At 34.8% G+C, this 24868-nt stretch overlaps 4 protein-coding genes and 1 long non-coding RNA gene across 6 annotated transcripts; 3 read left to right on the top strand and 2 right to left on the bottom strand.

Annotated features, from left to right (window-relative positions):
- The first annotated feature begins 371 nt into the window (after positions 1–371).
- Positions 372–3064, top strand: LOC116009990 (pentatricopeptide repeat-containing protein At4g01570). Its single transcript, XM_031249225.1, has one exon. The coding sequence runs from the start codon at positions 557–559 to the stop codon at positions 2972–2974; it is 2418 nt and encodes an 805-aa protein (XP_031105085.1). The 5' UTR covers positions 372–556; the 3' UTR covers positions 2975–3064.
- On the bottom strand, positions 2427–10316 carry LOC116009991 (gamma-tubulin complex component 2). Of its 2 annotated transcripts, XM_031249227.1 has the most exons (22): positions 10073–10316; positions 9940–9992; positions 9657–9702; positions 9370–9504; positions 8857–8988; positions 8278–8361; positions 8101–8199; positions 7899–7990; positions 7255–7327; positions 6771–6923; positions 6546–6665; positions 6399–6452; positions 5818–5901; positions 5592–5666; positions 5345–5476; positions 4791–4916; positions 4600–4707; positions 4063–4125; positions 3823–3897; positions 3523–3725; positions 3279–3443; positions 2427–2549 (listed from the first exon to the last, which is right to left on the bottom strand). In XM_031249227.1, the coding sequence occupies exons 1-21, from the start codon at positions 10163–10165 to the stop codon at positions 3317–3319; spliced, it is 2127 nt and encodes a 708-aa protein (XP_031105087.1). In that variant the 5' UTR covers positions 10166–10316; the 3' UTR covers positions 2427–2549; positions 3279–3316. The 2 variants fall into 2 exon arrangements, with proteins under 2 accessions (XP_031105087.1, XP_031105086.1); XM_031249226.1 differs by lacking the exon at positions 2427–2549 and having other exon boundaries at positions 3163–3443.
- Positions 10317–11978: 1662 nt separating this feature from the next.
- LOC116005305 lies at positions 11979–14490 on the top strand. The gene is made up of 4 exons (XR_004094944.1): positions 11979–12238; positions 12338–12400; positions 12977–13511; positions 14120–14490. It is a non-coding gene; the product is annotated as an uncharacterized LOC116005305 (long non-coding RNA).
- Positions 14491–15058: 568 nt separating this feature from the next.
- LOC116007559 (acyl carrier protein 2, mitochondrial-like) lies at positions 15059–17302 on the bottom strand. Its single transcript, XM_031248276.1, has 2 exons — positions 16953–17302; positions 15059–15550 (listed from the first exon to the last, which is right to left on the bottom strand). The coding sequence occupies exons 1-2, from the start codon at positions 17175–17177 to the stop codon at positions 15374–15376; spliced, it is 402 nt and encodes a 133-aa protein (XP_031104136.1). The 5' UTR covers positions 17178–17302; the 3' UTR covers positions 15059–15373.
- A 1833-nt stretch (positions 17303–19135) lies between these two features.
- Positions 19136–24659, top strand: LOC116004824 (protease Do-like 10, mitochondrial). Its single transcript, XM_031244999.1, has 8 exons — positions 19136–19739; positions 21087–21332; positions 21575–21770; positions 22364–22623; positions 23071–23198; positions 23763–23966; positions 24057–24107; positions 24314–24659. The coding sequence occupies exons 1-8, from the start codon at positions 19298–19300 to the stop codon at positions 24554–24556; spliced, it is 1770 nt and encodes a 589-aa protein (XP_031100859.1). The 5' UTR covers positions 19136–19297; the 3' UTR covers positions 24557–24659.
- The last annotated feature ends 209 nt before the right edge of the window (positions 24660–24868 follow it).

Here is a 24868-nt window from a genome sequence, read left to right as displayed (position 1 = left end):
CCAACTCTTCTTTCTTTGCTAGTAATTTTTTATTATTTTTAAATTTAATTTTTTGTGTTTAATAGAACTTTTAATGTAGTTTATAAATATATAAATTTTATATATTAATGCTAAACTTAATAATATGAAAAATTGGATTAAAAATTACTTCAGTCAAGCCTCGTTAAACGAACCAGACAACCATTTTGGGACGGATGTAGTATTATTTTATATATTTCTATATTTTAAATAAAATAATAAAAAATATATAATTATACGCTTTGACTCATTTTCCATTAAAAAAATCAAACACATAAATACAATTTTTCAGAATACAACCAAATTACCAAATATAGAAAATGAAACTATTTTCTGGTTATTTTTCAAAAAATATTTTTTCAAAAATCACTTGACTTCTTTTTCAAACACACCCTAAATTAAACAAATAATGGTTAATGAACCTTGTTCACTGGGCCAACTGAACAGGTTGAACTTTAGTACTCTCACTACTATGGTCGATAATAGAGTTTGGGAAGACAGGAAAACATATAGAAAACGCGAATGTAGAGTAGAGTAGATGATAGCAAGGAGACGGCTTACTTCCTTATCCACCGCAACAGCCTCCAACATTGGGAATCTGCTCGTCGTCGCTTCCATCGCCAAAGCTTTAGCGAAGCCCGGAGGATCGCGGAACCTCGACGGAAATGGAAGCGACTCCGCCGCCGTTCCCCTTTCCGAAGACGTCGTCCTCCAAGTCCTCCGCCGCAACTCCCTCGACGTCTCCAAGCGGCTGGATTTCTTCCGATGGTGCTCTCTCCGCCCCGGCTTCCGCCACTCCGCCGCCACCTACTCCCAGATTTTCAAAACAATTTGCGGTTGCCGCGGCTTCCACGGCGAGATCTTCGGCCTGCTGGACTCCATGAGCCGCGACGGCGCCGACCTCGATTCCGCCACTTTCAAGCTGCTCCTCGACTCCTTCATACGCGCCGGTAAGTTCGATACCGCGCTGGAGGTTTTGGACTTTGTAGGGAGCAAATTTTCCGATGACATTGTTCGCAATTGCTTGAGCAATGATGTGTATAACTCCGTTCTGGTTGCCCTAGTCCATAAGAATCAGGTGAACATGGCCTTATCCATATTTCTGAAATTGTTGGAATCCAGTAATAACAGTAATAATGACAATACGAATGGTGAATTCATAGAAGATGCCCTAGCTTGTAATGAGTTGCTGGTTGGCCTCAAGAGGGCTGAAATGAGAGCTGAATTCAAGCAAGTCTTTGATAAGCTCAGGGAAAGGAAGAATCGTTTCCCATTAGACAGATGGGGTTATAATATCTGCATTCACACTTTTGGGCTATGGGGAAATTTGGCCACTTCCCTTATGCTGTTCAAAGAAATGAAGGAGAGGGGTAATGCCTTTACCCCTGATCTCTGCACTTATAACAGCCTAATTCAAGTCCTCTGCGTGCTCGGGAAGGTGAAGGATGCGCTCGTTGTCTGGGAGGAAATGAAGGGTTCCTCAGGTCTTGAACCTGATTACTTTACTTACCGCATTCTCATCCAGGGATGCTCGAGATCATACCGAGTAAATGATGCCATGAAAATATTCAGTGAAATGCAGTATAATGGCTTGTGTCCTGATACCGTTGCTTATAACTCCCTCTTGAATGGATTGCTAAAGGCTAGGAAGTTAACAGATGCATGCAATCTGTTTGAGAAAATGATTGAAGATGATGGTGTTAGGGCTAGTTGTTGGACCTATAATATTCTCATCGATGGCCTGTTTAAGAATGGAAGGGGTGTGGCTGCTTATACATTGTTCTGTGATTTGAAGAAGAAGAGTAATAGTTTCGTGGATGGGATTAGTTACAGCATTGTTGTTTTGCATCTCTGCAGGGAAGGGGGGCTTGACAAAGCAATGGAATTGGTGGAAGAGATGGAAGCCAGAGGCTTTGCTGTTGATTTGGTTACTATAACTTCACTCTTGATTGCAATTTATCGGGAAGGACGCTGGGACTGGATGGAGAGGCTTATGAAGCATATTAGGGACAAGAATTTAGTTCCTATTGTTCTAAGGTGGAGAAAATCTATGGAGGCTATGCTGGAAGTTCGACAGAGCAGGGAAAAGGATTTTATGCCAATGTTTCCATATAGCGGTGACTTCACAGATATTTTAAGAGTAGGAGATTCAGTAGAGACAGAGACAGAAGCTTACACCAGCCTTGGTGATGATGAAACTGATCCTTGGTCATCATCCCCATACATGGATCTGCTCGCTAGTCAAGCGAGCTCTGGCAATTTCTCTCCACATATGTTTACACTTTCCAGAGGGAAACGTGTGGATGGTAAGGATGCAGATTCATTTGATATGGACATGGTCAATACCTTCTTGTCAATATTCCTGGCCAAGGGGAAATTGAGCTTAGCCTGCAAGTTATTCGAGATTTTCACAAACACTGGTGTTGATCCTGCGAGCTACACATACAATTCTATGATGAGTTCGTTTGTCAAGAAGGGATACTTCAATGAGGCATGGGGAGTTCTGCGTCAAATGGGTGATAAAGTTTGCCCTGCAGATATAGCAACATATAATGTGATTATTCAAGGCCTAGGAAAGATGGGAAGGGCAGATCTGGCCAGTGCTGTCCTTGATAGACTAATGAAGCAGGGTGGTTACCTTGATATTGTGATGTATAACACCTTGATTAATACACTAGGCAAAGCAGGGCGGATTGAGAAAGCAAACAAGCTTTTTCAACAGATGAAAAGCACTGGGATAAATCCTGATGTTGTCACTTACAATACACTTATTGAAGTTCACAGCAAGGCAGGGCGACTTAAAGAAGCTTACAAGTTTTTAAAGATTATGTTGAATGCTGGGTGTGTCCCAAACAATGTAACTGACACAATTCTAGACTTCCTTGAGAAGGAGATTGAAAAGGTACGATACCAAAAGGCCTCGATTAAAGGCCCTAATCTAGATGCTTCCTTGTGAGCAGCCAAAGACAATTTGAGGCTCTGCTAATTTATATTCAGTATTTCAGTGTTTAAGTCTCCTAATTGAACATACGACTGGCTTTAGATATTCTACTTTCTCATTTGTTTTGGTTAAAAGTTAAAAATTGTTTAGTGAGTGAAAAGATGGAATAGTTCAAAAGCAAAATGGGTGTACTAAGTGCCTTGTTGAAGCCTATAAAAGCAAGTTTCACACTTTCATTAAAGATATATAGTCAAATAACATTAATGACAGACTAGCAAAAACATACACAACAGCACTATTCTTAAACCGAAATGCACACCTTCAAAGCACCACGGCTATGAGAAAAGACATTGTAACTTATTGATCGTTCCCTACACCAAGAATCCACTGTGCAAGATGAGTTAAATATGGCTCTGCTCGAGAACCACTGCTAAAAATTGGTCCCAGGCTCTGCAGCTCAGCTGTGAATTCCCTCTCGAACTTCCTGCAGAGTATTCGTGAATTAATACACACAAATGGGAAATGAAGGGTTGAGAGAGAATCGAGCCATCTTGATAACTTACAGAATGGATTCAAATACTGTGGCATCTTCACTAGCTGGTTTCAGCTTCTGTGATCGGGACCTCAGCTTTAATCGACTGAACTTTTCCATCTGAGGTGCATCCTGAGGCAAAGTCCCTGTCACAGGAGCCTCAAAGGCAGTGGTAATTAGCCGTTGAGTAGCTGCTGCATATTGTAGACATAGAGATTTTAAACGCTCAACCTTCTGCATAAAAAGAATCACAGCCAGTTAGAATTCAGAAGTATTTTACACTAACACCAAGTTTGAATCAACTAGCCAATAGAAGGGACTAAAGATTTACCTTCAGAATAGCAGGTGAGAGAAGCAAACATTCTCTCAGGCACTTGTCAAGAAAAAAATCATGGTACTGTATCACCTGTTTACCAGGTAAAGGTAGGTGGAAGTAGGGAATTCAATTAGACAATCAGGTGAGATACACAGCTGCCAAAGCAGTTAGTAAGATAAAGATATGATTAAATCATGCATCTTGAATTGACCATCTTAGTAAACATGAATCTCATGAGAGTATGAGACCTCTCACCTCATCAATGCTTTTTGCAGTTTGAAGTCTGCTCTGCATTACATGCCAATTAGGCTCAAGAACCTAAAGAACATAGACAACATCAGTAAATACCTGCAATGGAATCTCTGTCCAACAGTGAAGAAACATAGTTTAATATGAAATGATGTTTGACAGGATTGCATCCCCTGTGCATTGATTGAAACACATTTGTTCGAGAGTTTTATTTCTGTGGAAACCGACCTTAAGTTGGATGCACCATATTGGTGTCTCTTTTGTGAACAAAGTGTACTGATTAAAAAATTAGCAACAAAAAAAAACATACTCTGTATTAAAGAGTCATCATTTAGTTCAACCTACAATAACTGATCCAAATACTCATGCAATTAAAAGAAACAACAATTTCACCCATTTGGCACATTCCCACAACCAAATACAGTAAAAGTGAAAATTATACCCTCAAACAGCTATCAACAGATATGAGATGGGGATTGGTAAACCTAACATAAATATAGAAGTATTTTCCACACTTTTCTTTTCATTATTGGTAAGACTTGCCTCAGATGTCAGGTAGTGCAGGAGGCTGTTAATAAATTTTAGCATATTGCGACATAGTAATGATGATACAGAGACTGCAGTGCCATGCATATCAAGTTTCCGGACACCCTACAAATAGAAGAAAAATACATGTCAGATGAGAGCAGATAAAAAGTTTGCCAACAGTTGATAAAGAAGTTTAAGCCACATACTTGATGTACTTGCCATGCCCCAGAGAGCTGTCGGTCAACATGTTTACAGTGAAATAGAAAGCGAAAAATTAGTTGGTATTTTATCAGGGCCTTCCTTGATATTACGAGGGACAATGGCCATTGAACCTGAAATTCAAACAACTTATAAGAACCACAATTGTAGGCAACATGGATGGAGATATAACATTTCAAAATAAGTATTACCTTTATTTTATTATATATTTTATGTTAAATCCCCATAAGTTAATAAGTTGCAGGCCAAAAATAACAGCATTTCAGAATGAGAAAAGGAATATAGAACAGAATTTACACCCTGGATGCAATTAAGTAAGCCAGGTGGTCTACAATAAAAGATCAATACCATAATAACTATAGAAAGAGGCAGCTAGTTGAAATTACAACCTAACAAGATATATTAGATAAAAGCAGCAAATGTAAGAAAAAAATACTGTTCGTTACCGCAATGGTGTATGAACAACTATATTCATTCAATGTAAAGAATAAAGATAATGCCTTTTGAAATACACACATTTAAAATAATATGCATTTCATACCTTGTAATTCAAAGAAAATGTTTCCAAGCCAGTAATGCTTACTGGTTCCTCTAAATTGTGACCATCTGAAACAAACTGAATAACTTCAAGATCTTTTAGAGTACTCAACCTTTTTAACAAAGTAGTTCTCTCCTGAAACCAGAAATTGAAAATCAATACTCTTGCAGATTCATCGTCATGTTCTAAGAATTGAAAGTGATAGTCTTTTTTTTAAAATCTCCTCTCCATGGGTGAAAGTGCTACTTACCACACAACATGACAAGTCCTCATGGCAAGGATCAGCTGCAGCAGCTGTGGTTCGCAGAGCAAGGTCCAAAAGAGACTACATAATAGGAAAACATATGATCCAAATATCAGGATATTTTGAGCTCAGACATTTATGATTTATCAATATAGAAGATTGATTATGAAAAGAACTATCAGACCTATAATCCCTAAACAACTACAGAGTATTTATGTAAAGTAAAAAAGACCTGAAGTTTCTCCACTGAAATCTCATCTGGCTTCTTCAAGAGCTCCTCTCTAGCTATATCCATGAAGTGAACCAAGAAATCGCCCTGCATAATCAGTCAAAAAATGGTTACAAAAGTAAGTTGCTTGAGGAACAGGGCATCTTTTAATGAAGATAAGAGTAAAATCAGTAATCAATGTAGTCAAGAGTCCATTACTGCCCCCCATGCCCTATCCCAAAAAAGTACACCCAGAAACATATTTTAGACATGCATGCTTGTAAAAACACAAAGCCATAGTCCATGCATGAGGGCATGAGACTACCACAATGTGGCCTCTAGGGAGGATTAGATGAACAAACCTATTCTTTCTACGCAGAGTGGGCAGACAACAAATAGAATAAAGAGATAATGAAATGTGAACAACAGAATTAATCTAGAAGCAAGGTCTAAGAAAGTGCACTAATTAATAGCTACAGAACCAGAAATGCATTGACTCATGCATATTACCATAAAGAATTGGGGGAACAATAAATTTGGAATTCATCACCAACTGACTTCTTAATTCCTAGGCCTATTACATTGCTTTGCTGAATTGTTAATACCTGATCAAGAAGAAGGTAGTGCTTGATAGACCGCAACTTTGCCATAAGATCATACTGCCAATAACAATATGAAAATTAAGAATTTCACTGAACTAAAAATTCTTACTGTTTTTTGCCAAAAGGACAACAAGTAATTGCACTTCTCACCTTTTCTTTAACTAGATTTAGTAGCTCACCACTGGCAAAATCATAAGCAGCCTTGATGCACTCGAGATAATGGTGATTTGAACCAAAACTAGTCAACTTTGAATTTTCTGCCACAGGAACCTACCAAAAGTAACCCCTGATCAAGAATATCTGCTAACAATGCTGTAGGTGATAACAAAGAAAAGAAATGTATATAAACACATTTTCTTAAATTATGTTATAAACCTGAATACTGTGTCCACACTCTCTCATGACATTCAAATATTTTCCAGTTGTTAAAATTGTTTCAGCAGCACTTGCAAGAAAACTTGGAATGTCACCCTTGAGGCTGTAACGTTGTTGCCAGTACTTGGCATCATAGTCTTCCGTGAGACTCTCCTACATAAGAGGGAGAGATATCAACTAAGGCATAGTTCTGATGCAAGTCTTTGTATACAATATCTCATACCTTTTAAAAAGAAAAAATTACAATTTGTTAATGAAGTGGTGGATTTGGTCCCTAATGTAAGGGTTTTTTTAAAAGCCCTAGGGATCAAATATGCCACTTTGTTAAAAACATAGAAACTAAATATAGTAATATACACTGCAAATAACTGAGAGATTAAATCTACACCACAGTCACAACTAAGGGACTAAAAGTGTTACTTTCCCATTAAAAATAAATAAATAAAATAAAATAAAAATTTAAAAAAAAAAAAAAAATCCTTACCTTATGAAGAGACTTGTTCTCAGCAATAAAAAATTCGCCATAAGGATCATCAATCTTTCCCTCATACACCCACCTGAAATGTATTAATGATTTTGGTTTGAGCAATGAAAATAACTACTACTTACCCAAAGAAATAGTAGAAACTTCCTTTTAAAGATAGAGTTATAAACAAGATCCCAGATGCCTGATGGCAGTACCAGAGACTTGGCCGTAGCCCATGACAGGCAGGATGGTTCACCTTTAATTTCAGCTAATAAACCATTTTCAAACACTCAATGCATATAAATTGGCATACCAGCAGTTTTAGCTAAACTTCCTTTTAAAGATAGAGATATAAACAAGATCCCAGATGCCTGATGGCAGCACCAGACACTAGGCCGTAGCCCATGACAGGCAGGATGGTTCACCTTTAATTTCAGCTAATAAACCATTTCCAAACACTCAATGCATAGAAATTGACATACCAGCAGTTTTAGCTAAATTTCATGTAATGTGAAACTAATGATTAGTCTTCACTTCCTAATAAGATGCAACCCACCAAACTAATGCAACCAAACCCTAGTTGGATGAAGATGAGATGGGGTGCAAGAGATTCAGTAAACTATTAACGTGACCTCTTTTCATATTTATGTAGTACAGAGTACCTTTCTAGTATCCCAAGATATGCACTGTTTGCTGATTGCAGCATCTTTTCCAGCAAAGACCTGACTACATGATCACCAGACATGGCCTTAGCCTGGAAACAAATGATCAGAAAGATAAATTTCTAACACTAAAGAAATTTGAGGTTTCAAGTATAGCAGATGAAACAAATCCAAGGTTTACTCAAACACTCTAAGTATGTACCTGGCTTTGCAAAAGATTAATGACTGCAGAACCAGATATGTCACTGCCTGAAGCCTTTTTCACCACTATGGATAAAGCTTGCATTGAACCCATCATTGGCTAAATGAAACAGTTGCACTTATCAGGATATTTTCAAAATAAAAGATGAACAAACAAAAGGAACTAGAGTCTAAATACCTGACAGTAGAACCATAATCCTTGTATAGAAAGCTTTCCTAACCGAAACTGATGCTCAAGCTGAGCTACCATGGCTTGATAATCCTGAGATGGTGAATTTTATTTCACTTATTATTTTACTTTTCTCTAATTGAATCTTCTTTCCACTTCTAGATGCTCAAATTTTATAGCCACATCAAAAGGGTTCTGCCATGGATATGCTAAAACTTGTGATAATAGTAGGGGAAGACAGCCAAAAAAAATCCAATGAAAGTATAAATTTTGTTTCATCTGTAGGACCAAGACGACATCCTTCTTTCATGTAGCTATTCTTCTGACCCTTTTCCCACCCTTGTAAATTAAAGCAACCCATAATCTCCTACGAACAAAAATCTTTTTCCCAAACAACCAAAGTTTAACTGAATGTTGGTTGGGTAATGTGTACTCTGAGCTCAAGGCTAAGAGTTACAGACATACAACAAGTATAAACAATGACAAGGAGATGATCAACTGCAACCAAAGTTCAAAAGCAATAATGTGGAATAGCAATATAAGTATTCTGGAAATCTTAAATTACAGTGAATATCATGTGAAACCTACTAGAAGAAGTGCTCTTAAAGCAGCTGCAAAGGCATGATTAACTAAGCCAGTTTTGAACTGCGATCTTGTCTCAACAAATTGATTGATCAGCAAATAACTCTCACATAAAGGGAACAGCCTTTTTGAAGATTCCTGCAGGTTTATGTAATTATATTGTTATAATTGATCAAATAGTTATTGCAAATAAACTTGCTGATGTGTCCATAATATATTTTCTTAAGCACAATTAGCATTCGGCTACATACTAAATGAAATTACTTGTTGAGTTCCTTTAAGATATGGTCAACAATTTATATCTTTTTGCTCAGTCAATAAACTTGTACCACTTAAATAAATAAATACGAGTAACAGAACTCTTCAAAAAAGTTAGAGCAATCTCTGGTTCTTTGAAATTTCACTTTGGAAAGTTCAATGACTTCAAATTCCTACAGTAAAACTTCATAACATTTAGATCTATAAGACAACTGTTCATGTATTCCTTTTTCCCTTTCCGACCATTAAAAAGAATCATACCTGGAGTGCTAAATCCATAGATGCGTCAACCTGGAAAGATATACTATCTTCCTTCCCTCGGACTCTTTTTATTGAAATATAGTGTCCTTCAATTCCAATCAAAGCAGACAAGAGGTCATCAATTACAATCAGTTCCTGCATATGGTGCAGAAAGACAATTAAAAGTTATGTGTCAGTTTGGCCATGCAGAACATAACTTATTTATTGTTTGGGTAAATTGAAGAAATCAGATATTCACTAGATACAGATATTAAAACTTTTTAAAACATATCAATATTTTTGAATACCTGAATTGCAGCATGGTAGCAACCTATAGCCTTGTCCACTCCAGAACTGTGAGAAAACAAACACATCTTTTACCTCTTATTCGTTAAGATTAAGAAACAAAAGCTTTCATAATAGAAATTAGAAAAATAGCAGCAATGATTGTCACTTCCCTATATTCACAGAAATTTGAACTTCAATTTTTTCCTTACTAAATTACAGCTGTAAGATAACAATGACAAAGTTGAACGGATCCAAGCCATATTTCAACTTTGAAAATGAGCTGATATGAAGTAACTAAACTACCTGAAAGACTCCTTGGAGAAACCCTTGGATTCCGAAAATGTAGATTTCGTTTCCTGAAAACAAAGGAATAGGGTGAAGAAGAAGAATTTGAACTGCAAAATCATCGAGTGAAATGGGAGATGGAGATGAAGACCTGGTGGAAACGGCCGGTAAGGAAAGGTCGATCCACATTCCACCGGGGAGTTGAAATACCGGCGCCGGCAGTAGCTGTAGCAGTTGAGTCCATCACCACTCGCGCCGGAGTCACTCGATAGCTGAGAGAGTGACGACTTTGGGGCAAAATTTCTCCAAATTCTGTTCAAATTCCCTCGCGTTGTCTCTTTATTCGCGGAGTGCTTTAAATTATACCACCATTTTTTCTACAAAGCTACGCCCAAAAGGAGGGAAAATGCTACAAAAATTTTGCTCTTCCTCTAAAGCTTTTTGAAAACTTTTTTTAAAAAATATAGTACATGCTATTGGAAATAGAAATCACAAATAATATTGTTAATATTTTGATTTCATCACAAATTTTTATGTTTATTTTTTACTTCAATAGTGTATTTTGGATCAACTAGTATTATACCCGTGCGATGCACGGTCTAAAGTTAAATATTGTTATGTGATTTTATTATGTAGTTTACTGGTTAAATTGTACCTCCAACAATTTACGCAATGCACGGATGTTACTTATACAGTAATAAGTTAAGTAATTTTAACATTTCAGTTAAAAAAAAAATAGTCCAACATTAGATAGACTTTGTCCCTGACTTTTATTTATTGTCATTGCATAAGATAATATTGATGAGAACTGCCTCCTTTCAAACTTAAATGACAATCGTGTATCTGACGGAGTCATTGATATTAATCAATGTAATACAACAATCTATATTACTAAATAATGTCCATAAAATAATATCATAACATATGATTTCGTAAATAAAAGCATAACAAAAAATAGTTGAAATATAAATATTACATCGTATTGTTACAAATTATGATTGATATTAAATTAATAGACAAAAACAGAAATATGCCATTTCTTATTTTAAATTTCAATAATAAGACTACATATATATGATGCTCATTTGTTGATATCTTTTTTGGTTCTTTAATAAATATGTTCATTTCCAATAATAAATTTATGAGCAAAAAATATCTATAAATAAAATAAAAAATCATGTTTAAGATGAGTCATTATTAAAAATAATAAACTATTATATTATGGTAGCATATATACATTCTTGTCTACAACTGGCGTCACATTATTCCCTATAATTCATATAGAATAACAAATTAACACTACAATAATGCCAATTATAAGAAACAAACTCATGGCAATATATTTTGTACTACTAACAAAAATGAAAGATGAATTATAATACTCCATAGAATAATACTACTCACAATAGTCAAATAAAAAAAAATAATATTACTTACAGTAATTCCATTACTATTAAAAATAAAATTACTATTCTTTTTGGGTAATAAAATAACAAATTAACACTACAATAATGTCAACTATAAGAAACTAAGTCATGAAAATATATATTGTACTACTAAGAAAGATGGAAAATGAATGTTAATACTAAACACAATAATATTATTCAGAATACTAAAATAATAAAGAAAATAATACTAACACTAATTCCATTACTAAAAAAAATTAAGATTAAAAAGCCAATGGTTGAAAGATTTTTTAAAAATTACACAATGAATCTATTATGGAAACGAAATTCATTAAATTAGTAATTGAACTATACAATATAAAATTAAATTAATAAATTCAATATTTAATAATACTAATTTCTTTAATTAATATAATAGCATATATTATTAATTATTCTAATAATATATGTAGATATATTTATTTTTGAAATAATATGTAGATATATTTATACTAACTAAATCTGGCCAAACCAGCCCAAATCAGCAATTTACATATATAAAAATATATAAAGCCCAAATCACTAACCCAAGAATTATGGCCCATACCCGACCCACTAAGTCACCATATAAATACCCAAACCCACCCAGACAAACCCAGTCAACCCGCCCTACATCCCCGACCCCGTCGTCTCCTTCGCGAACCCTGCCTGAAACCCTCGACAAACAACAGAAATGGAAACCATGCCAAATCTCTCACCCAAACACCAAATCAAACCTACGCTTGAAGCAAAGTACACCAAAATTCACCCAAATTCGTTCATTTCTGCGGATTCAAAGCACTACACAGATAAATAGAAGGCTTCTACAACAATTAGTTCACGGCAGAAATAGAGTCTTCAATCCTAGATTAGGAAAGATCCCACTCCATCAGGTAACATATTGTTTATTTTACAATCTTTCAATGTAATTTGACCTAATTTCTGATAAACCCTAACAGATTTCTTAATCAATTTTGTTGATAAATTTACAGGATATTTTCCAAAAACGCACAAGGATTTCGAATCTAAAAAGGAAAACACAACAACGAAAGGAAGTAAGTATTTTACTGCCTAATTTAAGATTTATTTACCTAAATAATCAAATCTGTGCAGTTACTATGTGTATGTAATATTTACCTTTTGGAGATGTGCAAATTTTTATGTCGTGACAGTATATTTCTTTGCCTGAAAATCTATTTTACTGTATTAATAATACTGAATATTGATTGAATTTTTTTTTTCACCTATCTAAAAAAAATGTTGTTTGGCTTTCAAAAATGAGCCCAGAACACAATCACTGTATATCCTGCATTATATTTAAAAATTATTCTCTAATGTCTGCAAAACATAGTAGTGACAAAATTCATAAACATATGGTTTGTATAGCAATCTGAACAGTATTGTGATGTAAAAATGGAACTACTAATTCCTGAGTTGTTTAATATGATATGTTATTTACTGCATTTTAGGTATTGATCATTCTCTTGATTATTTAGTTACAATGTGAACAGTATTGTGATGTAAAAATGGAACTACTAATTCCTAATACTGTGCTGATTTTCGGAACTTAACTATTTTTTTGAACCTATTTTCTCATATTTGCAGTTTCTAATGTGTTTTAATGTATGCAGGTTCAGGCCCTAAAATACTTTTGAAGAAGAGATAAGTATTTGATATTTCTTACGAACTAAGTACAGAAATGCAATAAGTTGTAATAGTTTAGAGCTAAATATCTGATTTTTAATAGCAAACAAAACACAATTGTGTGCTATTTAAGTTCTATTCAGTTTACGTTTACAACCCTCATATCTACATTGTGCTATTTAATACCATATGTTGGAAACATGACTATTAAATATCATTTTCAACTTAAACTGCAGTGTGAATATTAACTGTTATGCCATTTTTAATCATACATACACCAGTTTGTTAAATACGGTTAAGATTAGTGGTATGATGTTTTGATATTAAATAGGTATCATGCTGGTATGATGTTTTGATATTAAATAGGTATCATGCTGGAAATGGACACACTGTGTTAATCTGGCTTTCATTGCATTGAAGATGACAAATTAAAATTATTTTCAGGAAGCCATTATCTGTTGTTGTACTTGATAGGCCTTCCAGATTGAGAGTTACAGTACATTTCATGACTTGAATCATAAAGTAAGTATTCTAACATTCCTGCAAACTCAATATATAGATTGCAACACATATACATTACTTGTGTAAAAACAAAAAAAAAACATCTATTTTGTACACAGATTTCTGACTTACATCATTAAATCTATTCTTAAGTTAAACACTACCACCTATCTCTATTATAACTTACATGTAAAAACGTAAACCTAGTTAACTGAACTGGTTATGTCTTGAATTTTGATACTCCCTTGCCTATGATTATGTTCATCTGTCTCTCTTAAAACTGTGTAGATCCACATAGTTGTCTCCATTACATTGCTTGTACATCCACTTCTGATTTTGTCTGACCAGCAAATGATTTCTTATACAAAAGATTAACTACATCAGTAGTCCATTGCAAATACTAAATTTTTCATGCATTAGACTTTACTCAAAAAGTAATTTAAATGTTGTTTGCAGCTCTTAATTAGGCAATGTTTTTGCAGAACTTAAAGCCTGTACATGGTATGATAAAACAACCATAATAACATAGCTTGACTTACCTGATTAGCTTGTCGTATAGCTATTCTCGATCCCAAATATCCATTTGACTGTCTTGGTTAACACTTTTCAAATATCCATTGTTGATGCAGATTAAGAGAGAAAGAACACATACCTCTTCGTCGTGGAAGACGACTTCTTTGCTCTTTATTTTGGACTAACCTTTTCTTTCCATGACCAAGTATGTAGGAATGACCTTTAGCTTCACAGCACTCCTCCTGTACTTGAAGGAAGGTTGATAACTCATTCGCAAAACAGGACAAACCCATACTGGAATGCAAGTCTGATAATCAAAAGAAATTTTATTCTTTTGCGAATTCGATAGTTCAACATGTAATATATAGTCTGTAATATAAGTCTAACACTCAAAGAGTTCTGGATGTACATTAATTCTCTTCTTAGTTCCCGATAAAAGTCCCCTCGATTCTCGAATTGTTTTTACCGATTCGACTTCCTAAACAAATCCAAAGTATTTCGGCCATTAATATCTAGTTATAATTAAAGTTTGTTTCTTTTCACACTTCTACTACCGTTTGGAAGCTGAAAAGTTGGACCGTGAACATTGCCTATGCGTAACCATAGTTATACCCTAAACTACGCCGTTTTGCACTGGGCGGGAACTGCATTTAATGCTCTTCTTCTGGCTTTTTTATTATAGAAGATTACGTTTTGGTATAATTAAACGTGTACATTTAAGTACAAGAATCTCCACACAAAATGATAAAATTATAAAAAAAAAAATATTATTGTTAATATTAGAAAATATTATGTTCCACTCACTTATACACCTCTTTTAAAGACAAAGACAACCATGAGACTTGATTAAATTGGGAAAAATTATGAACTATGAGACTTTTGATTAAATTGGAAGAAAATGAGATGCTCAGTTGCTCACTATGTATAATATAATTATGCATTGTTGATTCTTGTGCATTTCTCACCTAACCCAGAGCACGTTACGTTTTTCAAATGATAGGATCATGTTCACAACACTGGTTTACAAAAACAAGTAAAACGAACCAGGAAGAGTGTTAAACCTGGAAGATAACGCTTCTGTTCCACGTTCAATGTAATTTATAATAAAAAAAATTGTCAAGTGCAATACAGCCATCAGTTTATTTCAAAATAACACCAAAAATCTGGCAGATATCCAAGGATCAACGAAGTGAAACTGGTTATCTGGTATCCTTAAAAAAGTCAGAGTTTCCATGACTGGAATTATGTGAATGTGGAATAGCCTCTGTAAATGCAGTGTAGTTCAAACATGCTCCAACAAGACCAACAAGCAATTAAAGTTTTCAACTAGAATAGGAATAAATAGGTTCCTCTAGCAACTCGTCATTCCCTTATTTTGCTTGAGGGTGGGATGCAATAAAGTCCACAGCAAGATTGATTGAGTTGATCTTGTCTGCTTCATTGTCAGGAATCTCAAATCCAAACTCTTCTTCCAGGGCCATAACAATTTCGACGGCGTCCAGGCTATCTAAACCGAGATCACTTTGGAAATTAGCACTTGGGGTAACCTGCAGGGAAAATTAGAGACATAAATAAATGCCCATGGAAAAGCACTTGGAATTTTTGAATACAAAAGTGAAAAGGATGAAAATATGGAAAGAAAAAGTTGAATCTGACCCGGCAAGTTGAAATAATGTCATGCAGAATACTGGAAGGAAATTTGAGATAAATCCCACCAAAAGCTAGATATTTTGTTTCCTCTACCTAATTATTTTAAACAATTATTTTGTATCCCTATTTCGTTAATTTTGTTTTAACAAAATGCGTATGCCGTATTTGATTTCCAACTTCCAAGGATAGGATAGGGTTGGATATGGGAGATATATTATAATCCCATTTCCTACCATCTTGCTGTAATGATACTCTCCTATGTGAGCAAGATAAGAGGTGCTTGCAATAATTTTACCCCATTCCATGATGCCCTGTGTTTCCAAACAAGCCTTAAGAATACAGAATTCAAGATCCATATTAGAAGAGGATTCATAATGTACTTTATTGGTTATTTCAGAAGTTTTATATTGTTATTAGTTGCAAAGACAACCTTCAAGGTTGTGTGATCAATTTTGAGTATCAGTAGGAAACTGCCAAGCTAGGATCACAGAAGGCTCTTCTACTCTTATAGAGCCACCAATTTACCCCACTTTGGAATGAGGCGACAGAAAAGGGGTAAGATTAATCCTCTTCAAAAATATATTAACGTGTACATTTCACAAGTTTTTTGGACATCGCAGAGAATCAAACCAGAAATTTTATCTTTTTCACATAATAAGCAATTTAACAGATATCACAACAATCACCTTAAAACCCAGCTGCCAGCATTTAATCAAGTTGGATATACAACATATTTCATACTTAATTGCATTCAAGCTCAGATAACTACCTAGCCTTCAATCAAGTTGGATATACAACACATTTTGTACTTAAACGCATTCAAGCTCAGATACCTAGCCATCAATCAAGTTGGATATACAACGCATTTCATACCTAACACATTCAAGCTCAGATAACTACCTAGCCTTCAATCAAGTTGGATATATAACACATTTCATACTTCATTGAATTCCAGCTCAGATAAAACAAAGAAGAAAAATCCATGAAAGCATAAAATTGAACATTCTTTTTCTGCTGAGATAATCCTTGCATTGCTCATCATAAAAATAAGACAATAAAATAAATCTTGGATTTTCTTTTCTCTCCTTGCTTTCCAAACTGAAGATCAATTCTAGTACGCGGAATACATTGACAGAAGCATATACTAGTAATAAACACGGCACCACTAGTAATGATAACTCATAGATTATATTTGTGTTTGCATCAAATTACCATGTCAACAAACCGAAATCTCAGATTATATTCTCTCCATAAATTAAATGGACAAAAAGAGAAATGCGGGAACGCGTAGAGGGGTACCTTGGATGGATCCACTTTCTGGAAGTTTTTGACGACGTTGCAGACACGATCGGTGACTTCCGACTTCTGGAGGAAGGAGCCTCTCACTTCCTCCGAGAAATGGCGCTTCTGTCTCAGCAGCTGAGTCAATGAGCCGCCACAGTTAGGGATGCGATTAGGGTTTCGCAGTGCCACTGCTTCTACTCTCAGGTACTTTAGCAGTGCGTTCCTCGCAGCCGCCGCCATCTGCGAATGGAAACAGAGGAAAGGGGGAGAAGGGTTCTGGGCTTCGGATGAACTGTGAAGGCTTTCTGGTACAGATAACTGGAAAATATGATACGATTGAATACTTGACCCGGATTTCTCTGATGAATTCGACTCCGTATTATGCCCGCGGAGCATGGCGGGTTGGTACCACCGACCCGTTCGCTCTTGCCACGTGGCATGATTTCCCATCGAGTTTTTAATGAAGAATTGCTACTCTTTCATATTTTTAAGTTGTTTTGAAATTTGGAAAATTCAATTTTTTTATTTATGTTTTTTTTTTAGGTATTTAAGAAAAGTAAAGTTTGTATAAAATAGTCATTTTGATTTAAAATAAAAAATAAAAATCTCAAATTAACATAAAATGTCTTTCTACATTTTTAGATGCGAAAGACATTTTTGAAATTGTTCATTCTCTTGTATTTATCTTCACTCTCATTTTCATTTTAGTTTTATATTATTATTATCATCATCACGTTGCCACCGCAACTACCAATTATTATTATTATTACTAGTTTTTCACGAATATTGCACGAATGAAATAATGCACAATATTTATTTTTAAATAAGTACTACAAAGTATATCAATGCATAATTATATAGGCAATGTTCATGCATATGTAATTGAACGTTGAATTTGTTTATTTAAATCGATAATTCCAAATATATGAGTGCAATATAATATATAAGAGACTGATTATAATTGTAAAAATGCTAGTCTAAATACTTAGTCTAAAATGATAGTCTAAGTACATATTACTTTTAGTTTGAATTTCTCAAAGCTTTGTTCATTTTCTTTCGGATATCATTATCATTATCTTCATCTTCAATACTTGTTTTATTTATTTATTGATATTTGGTTATGTATCATGTGTAATTTGATTACTGGCGGTTGTATAGATGGTAGAGTTATGGAATGAGATTATGGTGTAGGAAGTCGTGGATTTGCTTCGTTGTGTTCGTCTATATGATTGAATCTTAGTTGTAATATAAACTATTGATCTTGCAAGTGCCTATTGATATTTTACCGTGATAGTTTTTTTTTTTTTTTACATGTTTCATGTGTTGTGAGATGTGTATCGTACATTCTCATGTGAAAGTATTTAACAAAATATTAATATTTATTATATTTGTATAAGGTTAACGAGTATTAACTTTTGTTTTAGTTTCATAACTTGTTTACTTGATAGTAACAATAATGACTTTGCAGGTAGTCCAAGTGCTAATGTCGCAATATGTCTGTCCATTTTCATCAACAGTTTCCACATCTATTTTAATTGAACGTGTTCATTTTGAAATTCATATATTTTGAAATTAGTATGAATGTGTATAGTATTTGATTTTGAGTGTGCGTGCGTGCGTGTGTGTGTGTGGTTTTTTTATTGGAAAATATTTTATGTTGAATTGATACTAATATTAGAGTACACACTATTGTCTTTTCACTACAATGCACACAGTTAAATAGTGTGTCACTGTGTGTATACATATTTTTAAACAGTGACTATATCTTATATACCAACTTTTTTTTGTCAAAATTGATGCTAATTTTACCTTTAATATAAGCAGATTGAGGGTAAAAAATAAAATAAATTATAAATTTATATTAGTTATAATATATTTAAATGATGCATAATAAATATTTTACATGCAGATTTAATGAATGATTCAACGGTAGCTATTTTTTAAAAAAATTTCATTTTTTGAATTTGAAAGATTGATTCAAGCAATGTTGTAGTCTCAACATCTTTCAATGCGTCAAGTGTGTGCGAATCTTCTATGACCAAAATAAAAATTATCTCATCTAACGTTATTCTTATTTTTTTTAAAAAATTATTCTTAATTTATTAGTCCCAACTCCAATACTCCGTATTTTGTAAGTGTACAGGGTGACAAGGGGACCGAATAGTAAGTCGATCCGAACCGATAAAGATCCATTTCGACAACCCGTTTGGCTATCCAGGTCCGTTAGTTGGCCCGTTCAGGAGGGCGCACCCTACGAGCCACAGTATAGTACTGCTTTGGAAAAAATGGCGGCATATTAGCGGTAGCTCAAAAGCAGCCAGTCCAAAGCGCAAGCTTCAAGAGGTAGCCTCAGAAAAGCGATGCTGGGAACACGATCGGCCCTTCGTGCGGCACGAAGACTCTCAGCCGGCTACTTTCGCCGCCGCAGCCCACTTATTGTGGGGCGTTCCGCCGATCGGGTAGATAGCAAAGTCAGTGACAAGTTTTGTTACCATTCATTTCGCCCTTGTTCAGCAGACGGGTTCAAATACAGTTCCTCCGTATTATTTTCCACCGCGAGCACGAGCACAAGCGCCGAAAATGGATTGGACGACAATAACTGCGGCGCCGCCGCGGATGGTGTTCAACTAATTAATTCGGAATCACCGGCGGAGTCTCTTTCCACGACAAGCAGCATTTCGGATGCTTATTACGCGATTGAGCTCGCATTGGATTCTGTGGTTAAGATTTTCACCGTTTCCAGCAGTCCTAGCTACTTCCTACCTTGGCAGAATAAATCCCAGCGCGAATCTACCGGCTCTGGTTTGAATTTTTATGTCTTTTCCCGCTCCATTTTTAAACTTAATACCTAGACTAGACCTACATATGCATCCAGACTTATCTGTATGCATCTGAAGCCTACGAATAAACATTTTATGTTTAAGCAAATAGCATTTGTTTTTTTTCATATATTTAGCTATAATATAAAGTAATTAGGATGCAATATTTTCCTCACTTGTCCCCCTCAAAATTTCAGCTATTCAAATCGGCTGTCAATCAAAGTATTATTCGTTTAATTGTTTCCTGTTGAGGTGCTTGCAATTTGAATGTTACACTTGAAGTTAACTATGGCATAGCTGAACTTGGAATGCTGTATAATTTTGTAACGGAAAAGCTCCTTATCCCCCATTTGACCCAAAGCAATTTGTTAGAACTTCCAAAAAAGCAGAGGGAACCTCAGGTTTTAATCACCATTAATGCAAACAAAGAAACATCAGTTTCTTGATACAGCAGGTAGATGGAGTACTTGTTTTGAAAATTGGAATTAAACTCCAGTTAGTTTTTTTTTTAATATTCCCCAAGTAGCATTTATAGTTGGAAATTTAATCCCAAGCTCATATATTTAAAGCTTATAAGTTTTGCTGAATAACCTGAATTAGCTTTCAACTTTGTCAGATCCAAGCGGTAATCATTAATATGAGGTTGAAATGTGATTAATATTTCTCACTAGTTTGCCAAAGTCTATCACCTGTATTTATCCTTTGACTAGAGCCTAGAGGTTGCCAATGAGCTGCGATGTGATCCTCTCCCCTCTATCTACCAATAAAATCTTCTTTTGTTATTTAAGAAGAGTCGCTTTGAGGCGGTTATTTGTTCCAAGGTAGGCTGCATTTCATGTTCTCTTCACAATTGGGGATGACCTGTGCTCACACACTTGTGTGATTGCTTCACCATGAACATTTTGCCATGCTATGTTGTAGGATGATTTTTGAAGGAAATAAGATAAGCTAATTAGCTAGATGGCATGAATGCCATAGCCCATAGCCATTCAGGATCATGCTTGAATATGCTAGTAGAAACTGTACTAAATTTCTCTTGAATCTAACTAAATCTTACGTAGTACTAGTTATGCTCAACAGATGCTATTTCCTTTTTTTTTTTTGGGTTCTCTGTTATATCCATTATTATGTTGTCCGTCTTCAAAATAAAATGTTTTCGTGTGTAGGGCTGTAGAATTATCATATGTTTGTATTGCATGACTAACATAAATGTCATATGCAAATCAAGTTTTATATTGTCATTTTTTCTTTTTGATTTTGAAAGTTCATTTGGTTATAGTTTTCTGATGTGAAGATCTTCTGAAGTCTTACACTTGTGTTATTCCCTTAGGCTTTGTTATTCATGGAAAGAGGATCCTGACAAATGCTCACGTTGTGGCCGATCATACCTTTGTACTAGTAAGAAAGCATGGCTCTCCAACCAAGTATAGAGCTAAAGTCCAGGCAGTTGGCCATGAATGTGACTTGGCTATTCTAGTGGTTGAGAATGAAGAGTTCTGGGAGGGTACAAACTCTTTAGAGCTTGGAGACATTCCATTTCTTCAAGAAGCTGTTGCTGTAGTTGGTTATCCTCAAGGTAATATCATTCTATTTCAATCGATTAAAGGTAAAATGGAAGTTTTTCAGTTTTATGAACTTTGTTTGGGTACCCCACCCTCCACCCCAGTGGTCCAACAGTCAACCTCTTACCTTGGATTATAACTTTGTGTGATTAATGAAATTGACTGCCTTTTTGTAAGTTGAGTACTCAGGCTAGGCATTTTGAACAAGTATGATCTTCCTAAACAACTATTTCAATTAAATTTTGCTTGGTTGTAGGGGGAGACAACATATCTGTCACAAAAGGTGTTGTCTCAAGGGTTGAACCTACACAATATGTACATGGTGCAAGTCAACTCTTGGCAATACAAATTGATGCAGCTATAAATCCTGGAAATAGTGGAGGGCCAGCAATCATGGGCAACAAAGTTGCTGGGGTTGCTTTCCAGAACCTCTCTGGTGCAGAGAATATTGGGTATAACTTGAGACCTAGTTCCATTTTTATTAAATTGAATTTGTGAGAACTCTCGTTAATTTACATCATGTCTTTTTGGAGGCTTAATAAGATACCGATGCACAAATAACAACCTGGACAACCTTTTTTTTTTTTTTTTTTTTAAATAACTACAAACAAATGTATCTTCTATTTTATTTAAAGATCATGCCATTTGTATGAAAAATAGAATTAGTATTCATTATATGTTATTTGTATTTTTATTTCTTAAATCTTAATTGACATTTTGAATAAGTCCTATTATGAACTAAATTCCTTTATTTTAGTAGAATATTAATTAAAACCAGTGCCTTTTATCCTATTTCTTTCTATTCTCGATTATTTTCTTCTCCAAAATGCTAACTTTAGCACAAAACTGATGAACTTGGCAAATTGATAGTTTACATTTCTTATAGCTGCAACTTTTTTTTTTTGGAAACTTATAGCTGCAACTTTATGCACAGTAATCACATTGATTTTGAGTTCTCAATTATAGTTAAAGTCACTTGAGAGTTTGATGGGCTTGCTTGTCTGTTTTTTACAATTTTTTTGTTTCTGTTCCTTGGATCTTTCAGTTACATTATTCCTGTCCCTGTAATAAGACATTTTATATCTGGAGTCGAAGAGAATGGAAGTTATGTTGGGTTTTGCTCTATGGGCTTGTCATGCCAACCTACAGAAAATTTGCAGCTTCGCGAATACTTTCAAATGGGTCCAGAGTTGACTGGGGTGCTTGTGAGCAAAATCAACCCACTTTCTGATGCTTATAAGGTGTTGAGAAAAGATGATATCATTCTCTCATTTGATGGCATACCTATAGCCAATGACGGAACAGGTAAGCTATTTGGGCACTTCATATTTTGCATTTCATCTTTTACTTTGAAAAAAGTATGTATTTAAGAAAACATTGAAGTTTGGCCCTATTGGTACTCATCAATGGCATAGCCATGTGAAATGAAAGAGATGAGTTTTGGGGGAATGCCTGCACTGCCTTTGAATCAGCAATCTATCTAAATTGAATGTATTTAAATGTGTATGTTTTTTGGGCTCATTTAATTTGAGGTTCTTTTCTGCAATTGAGTGACAAATAATTACATAACATACATGTTCCCTTTGGGTCATGGATAACAGGAATTTTTGAAGATTGCAGTATTGACCTGATGCGTTGCTTAAATATGTGCATAACTATATAAGTTCAGAAATATTGAGATTTATTACTCTTGCATTTGTTCCAATATTTTTTTTGGTTGTCTGAGTACCACTGATTGTTTGTGCTTTACAGTTCATTTTCGAAACAGAGAGCGAATAACATTTGATCACTTGGTTTCTATGAAGAAACCTAATGAAACTGCAGTACTCAAAGTACTGAGAAATGGTGAAAAGCATGAGTTTTGCATCAATCTTTTTCCAGTAAGTTGCTCATTCTGATTATTCGCATTTTCCAGGCTATATTTTAAAATACTGTGCTTTTGAACCAGCAAAATATCTGTGGAAGTATGGTTTAATGTGATTGGATAGCATGTCTCAACCATTAGTATTGGCTCTGTGATTGCAAATTGACAATATCTCCTTGGACACTTTTTTGTTCAAGTTCTGGTGTGTTATAACATTTGAAAAAAAACCTATTGCAACTAGATGTACTAATATGGAGCAAAAACAAAAAAATAATAATATTAATCTCTAAATGCCCTTAATGGTGGACAAAAGGGAGAACATAGGATTAAAAACAATTGTGATCTTTAGAAGTTAATGGAAAATAACAATAACTTTAAACCACCAACACATGAGATATTTTGGTGTAACCAATAACACTTGGTTATGCTTCAAACACAATAATGCTAAATAGTGAATACACTACAGGTGTAATATTTAGTAATATTGTACCTTTTTAAGCCTCACATAGTTGCATTATATCAACATTGCTGGAAGTATTGAATGAAGAGTTTGCTGTAACAACTGTTAATATTTATGCAGCTGAAACCCCTTGTTCCGGTTCATCAATTTGATAAGCTTCCCAGTTTTTTCATTTTTGCTGGTCTTGTCTTCATTCCTTTGACCCAACCATATCTTCATGAGTATGGAGAAGACTGGTACAATACCTCACCTCGGCGGTTGTGTGAAAGAGCACTCAGGAAACTTCCAACAAAACCTGGAGAACAACTTGTTATTCTTTCTCAGGTGTTTTTAGCTTTCACTCCTTTCTAACCACCTTATACTTCCTGTGGTAGCTTTATTCTCTGTTTAACATGATTAATTGACATAATGTAGGTCTTGTTAGATGATATCAATACTGGGTATGAGCGTCTTGCAGAATTGCAGGTAATATAGTCTCCCCCAACCCTTATTCCTCTTTTCTTTCTCTTATTTTTTGCATTGTTTCTTAGTGTAGGCATCTGATACAGTAGTCATCGATCTTTTGCATTTAATCTTTATTCCATTCACACCCAGGTTTCTGGTCACTGCAGTTTTTTTTTTTTTTTTTTTTTTGCTTCAAAATAGTTGAAACTGTTTGGTATGCAATGCAGGTCAATAAGGTTAATGGTGTTGAAGTTGAGAATTTGAAACACTTGCGCAAGCTTGTGGAGGATAATAGCAAAGAGAGAATAAGGTTCGATCTGGATGATGAGAGGGTGATTGTTTTGAACTACGATTTGGGAAAAGTAGCCACTTCTCGTATACTAAAACGCCATAGAATACCTTATGCTATGTCTAGTGATCTTATCAATGATGAAAATGCACCTGAACTTGAGTTGGCTTGCTCAAACTGATTTTTCTTCAAACTTCTATTCTTTCTTACTGAAATTTTGTATTTTAAAAACTCACCATTTCAGTTATTAAATCTTAGAATATACTCTCTATGCATTGGCTGAAGTCGTTCTTGAATATTTGTTGACCTCCTTGAGTTCTGAAGAGAAGAAATCTAGATTTTCTGCCTAAGTTCAGTAAACTTGTCCGTCAAAATTTGGATTCTAGATTGTCTAGTAGCAAAGAACTTTTATGGATAGCGCAGCACCGGAGAGATGATTCTTTTGAGCTCTTGATAGTCAATAGAGAATCTATTCTCTGTTGCTTTTGTTTAT

This window comes from Ipomoea triloba, chromosome 2 (assembly GCF_003576645.1).
Source record: "Ipomoea triloba cultivar NCNSP0323 chromosome 2, ASM357664v1".
In the NCBI taxonomy this organism is placed as follows: Eukaryota; Viridiplantae; Streptophyta; class Magnoliopsida; order Solanales; family Convolvulaceae; genus Ipomoea; species Ipomoea triloba.
The sequence above is the reverse complement of the archived record's forward strand: the minus strand, read 5'-3'. Positions and strand labels throughout refer to the sequence as shown.

Bases quoted from the DNA above. Each gene is read 5' to 3' on its own strand.
- LOC116007559 (XM_031248276.1), bottom strand. From the start codon at position 17,177: ATGGCGGCGGCTGCGAGGAACGCACTGCTAAAGTACCTGAGAGTAGAA. The intron at 15,551-16,952 runs GTACCCCTCTAC...TTTTCCCTGCAG, and splicing joins AGAAAGTGGATCCATCCAAG to GTTACCCCAAGTGCTAATTT.
- LOC116009990 (XM_031249225.1), top strand. From the start codon at position 557: ATGATAGCAAGGAGACGGCTTACTTCCTTATCCACCGCAACAGCCTCC.
- LOC116004824 (XM_031244999.1), top strand. From the start codon at position 19,298: ATGCTGGGAACACGATCGGCCCTTCGTGCGGCACGAAGACTCTCAGCC. The intron at 19,740-21,086 runs GTTTGAATTTTT...TTATTCCCTTAG, and splicing joins GCGCGAATCTACCGGCTCTG to GCTTTGTTATTCATGGAAAG. The intron at 24,108-24,313 runs GTAATATAGTCT...TATGCAATGCAG, and splicing joins AGCGTCTTGCAGAATTGCAG to GTCAATAAGGTTAATGGTGT.
- LOC116009991 (XM_031249227.1), bottom strand. From the start codon at position 10,165: ATGGACTCAACTGCTACAGCTACTGCCGGCGCCGGTATTTCAACTCCC. The intron at 6,924-7,254 runs GTAAGGATTTTT...CCTCTTATGTAG, and splicing joins AGAACAAGTCTCTTCATAAG to GAGAGTCTCACGGAAGACTA. The intron at 5,902-6,398 runs GTATTAACAATT...CTGATTATGCAG, and splicing joins ACTACCTTCTTCTTGATCAG to GGCGATTTCTTGGTTCACTT.